Source organism: Drosophila miranda, assembly GCF_003369915.1.
Source record: "Drosophila miranda strain MSH22 chromosome Y unlocalized genomic scaffold, D.miranda_PacBio2.1 Contig_Y2_pilon, whole genome shotgun sequence".
Classification (NCBI taxonomy): domain Eukaryota; kingdom Metazoa; phylum Arthropoda; class Insecta; order Diptera; family Drosophilidae; genus Drosophila; species Drosophila miranda.
Window position 1 is genome coordinate 33,561,520 of NW_022881614.1, and position 3,451 is coordinate 33,564,970.

The 3,451-nt window shown below is 43.1% G+C and overlaps 1 protein-coding gene across 1 annotated transcript; it reads left to right on the forward strand.

Annotated features, from left to right (window-relative positions):
• The first annotated feature begins 1,678 nt into the window (after positions 1 to 1,678).
• Positions 1,679 to 2,112, forward strand: LOC117193637 (peptidoglycan-recognition protein SC2-like). The gene has a single exon (XM_033398382.1). It carries the CDS (start codon positions 1,707 to 1,709, stop codon positions 2,010 to 2,012), a length of 306 nt encoding a protein of 101 aa, XP_033254273.1. The 5' UTR covers positions 1,679 to 1,706; the 3' UTR covers positions 2,013 to 2,112.
• Positions 2,113 to 3,451: the final 1,339 nt, after the last annotated feature.

The following is a 3,451-nucleotide window of genomic DNA, read 5'->3' on the forward strand; positions in this document are numbered from 1 at the left end:
TATCACAGAAGTCTGGATACAAAACATCGTTGCTCTAGCTCTTATAGTCTTTGAGCACTAGGCGCTGAAGGGGGAGGACGGACGGACGGACGGACAGACGGACAGACAGACAGGGTTCAATCGACTCGGCTATTGATGCTGATCAAGAATATATATACTTTATGGGGTCGGAAACGATTCCTTCTGGACGTTACACACATCCACTTTTACCACAAATCTAATATCCCCCAATACTCATTTTGAGTATCGGGTATAAAAATGGCGACGAGTAAATAGTTTTGCCAGATAACAAAACAGTAATAAATAAATCCACTACGATCGTAGGCCATTGCATGTAAGTACTACATATGAATAATCTTCTCTATGCTGACATGTAGTTCCCCCTGCAAAGTGCAGGCTTTCTTTTTTCTATACCTTTCGTGGCTTTAACTTGATTAGAAATATGTCCGAAATATAAATATTGGTGAAGCGTGGGTTGTGTGCCGAGTCTCCTATAGATGATTTTCTGTATCTGTTTGTTAACACCGCAATTTAGCTACGCTTAACCGAATCCTTAACACACTACAATACTATACTCTTAATCAAGCCGAGACTTCTTGTGAGACTACTGTCATCTCTCTCTCTCTCTGACGGCTAAAGTTGGATACGCTCACATGTTGCTGAATACGCTCACTAAGGTGGTTCTTGTGCTGGCAATTTCTAACGGTGTATTGTATGCTGACTAGAGTTGACCAGCTTGGTTCTCGCGGAACCAGTGACGCGCAAATGAGTCGTTCGCCTGGTCTGGCCGAATCTGGCACACCGTCAAACAGTCCTGTGGTACGAGTATCAGTTTCTACGTCATCCAAATATAAATGAGAATGAAATAAATCAGTTATCTTGCGATTGTTCCCATCAGAGGCGTGTGCATCAAAGGGTAAGTATGTACAGAGTCTGCCCCCTACTAACCATTGTACAAAATAATGATGGAGGACAGAAATCTAATCAAAATTCCAAATGAAATCCTCTCATCTACGCCCCTATATGTGTATATTTGGTGTGAGAATTTGATTTAAATCTTATCAGCCACTTCATCGTTTTCAAGACGCTCATAAATTAGTATAAAACCCATAATATCACATTGATAACAAAAAAAAAACAAAATAAATACAATTTATAGCTTGAAGCAGATTTGAAAATCGTATGATGTCCACATATCTTACACCCAGGGAATGTGCAAATCGTAAATTGTAGTCTGTCTGTGCAGAAAATTACACGATAATTATACCATTACGCTGCCATGGCACTGCGACTGCGTAATCTTTTATAAAGCTTTCAGTCGAGCTTCAAGGCCCAATGTCCTGTAGACTTCTACTTCGAAAAACAACAGATTTATCCGGATTACATCTGTTCCTATAAAAGGTCATTGAATATTGAGCTTTTATAGTGAAGGTCTTGTCTTCGAAGGTCCGCTCGGTATAAGACATACTGCAGGGAATTTCTAGACAAATTAATTAGTACCACTTGTGCTGATTAGAAGTCCGATTTGGTCGTCATTACGGCCATATCAGGATGTGCTCCAGATAGCCGCCATATCAGATTTAAGCTCGCGCGAACTCAACTGACTCGCGCGCCTGTTCATCGCTGGCGATAAGCCTGCTCGGGTTCGATTTGATGGGGTATATAAGGCGGCATTGAGTGGAACAACGCACAATCGATCTTCAACAATGGCAAATAAAGCTCTCGTCCTTCTAGCTGTGTTCTTCCTCGCCCAGGCCGCTCTGGGTGTGACCATCATCAGCAAGTCGCAGTGGGGAGGCCGTTCGGCCACCAGCAAGAATACCCTGGCGTCGTCCCTGAGCTACGCTGTGATCCACCATACCGCTGGCAGCTACTGCACAACCCAAGCCGCTTGCCAGACCCAGCTGAAGAACATCCAGGCCTATCACATGCACTCCCTCGGCTGGGCTGATATTGGCTACAACTTCCTGATCGGCGGCGATGGCAACGTGTACGAGGCTGGAACGTGGTGAAATGGTGGTGCCCATGCCACCAACTAATATTAAACGACACGACAAAGAGTGCGTGCGAGAGAGACAGAAAATCAGTCTGAGCGTGACGTCGGGCGCTGCGTAGCCACTGCAAATTGATTTGTTCCTATTGGCTATAAAAATGATCTGATTTGATCCAGATTCAGCAATCTGATAGATATGGTCATTATCTATGATTCTGCGTTTTAGTTTTCTCGAATGTGCAATATTGTGGATGCAACAGATTTTCGTCTTTTGTGTGGGCGGAAGGGGGTGGGGCGAAATTTTGAAACAAACTCGTCTTGGTCCGATATATTAGGAGTGTGGATACCAAATTTGGTTGCTCTAGCTTTTATAGTCTCTGAGATCTAGGTGCTAATGTTTTACTCTAAGCAAAGCCGCCTATGCTACGTGTGTGTTAGAGAGAGACAGGGCGAGAAAAAATGAAATTGTTTTCTTGATGCTGGCTATAATAATAATACGATCCAATTCAGATTCCGCAGTCTTAAAGACATGGTCATTCTCTACAATTCTACGTTTTTGGTTTTCTCATATCTTTAAAATTGTGGATGCCACAGATTTTCGTCCTTTGTGGGGGCGGAAGTGGGCAGGGCGAAGTTTTGAAATATTTTTGTAGCAGTGACATATCACAGAAGTCTGGATCCAAAACATCGTTGCTCTAGCTCTTATATTCTTTGAGCACTAGGCGCTGAAGGGGACGGACAGACGGACAGACGGACGGACGGACGGACGGACGGACGGACAGACGGACAGACAGACAGGGCTCAATCGACTCGGCTATTGATGCTGATCAAGCATATATATACTTTATGGGGTCGGAAACGATTCCTTCTGGACGTTACACACATCCACTTTTACCACAAATCTAATATACCCCAATACTCATTTTGAGTATCGGGTATAACAACATCGGGTATTTTTAGCTGCGGGACTTCCCTCGAATTCTACGATCGCTTGGTGTTGGCCAGGAGAAGAGCTCAGAATCGTTATCAAGTCATGGAAAGCCTGATTGACTCACCGTAGAACTCCGTCACCTACACGACCACGGCCTCAGACGAGCTTGAAGCGTCCGATTGCCGTGATCGATCGGACTTAGCGCACCCACGAAAGGGATGAGATTCATTTAATGATTCCTTCCATATTCCCTAGAAGTCACACAATTTCTCGCATGTGAAATCGTTTCCACGATCCACAATTGATAATGCACGGAATTACATTTTGAATTAAATACAAAAATATATTTATTCGAATATCCTTGCATATTTAGTATACAGTATACATAGACAGATATCGTACACACATAAAACGATTCGTTTGCTGTTAATTGATACACAATAGTAAAATCCGGGTGATATATAGCATCGTAAGTGATGGGGTTATGTACGCCATGTGTGCCGTATCAAGTATCTAGTATATAATAT

Bases quoted from the DNA above. Each gene is read 5' to 3' on its own strand.
- LOC117193637 (XM_033398382.1), top strand. From the start codon at position 1,707: ATGGCAAATAAAGCTCTCGTCCTTCTAGCTGTGTTCTTCCTCGCCCAG.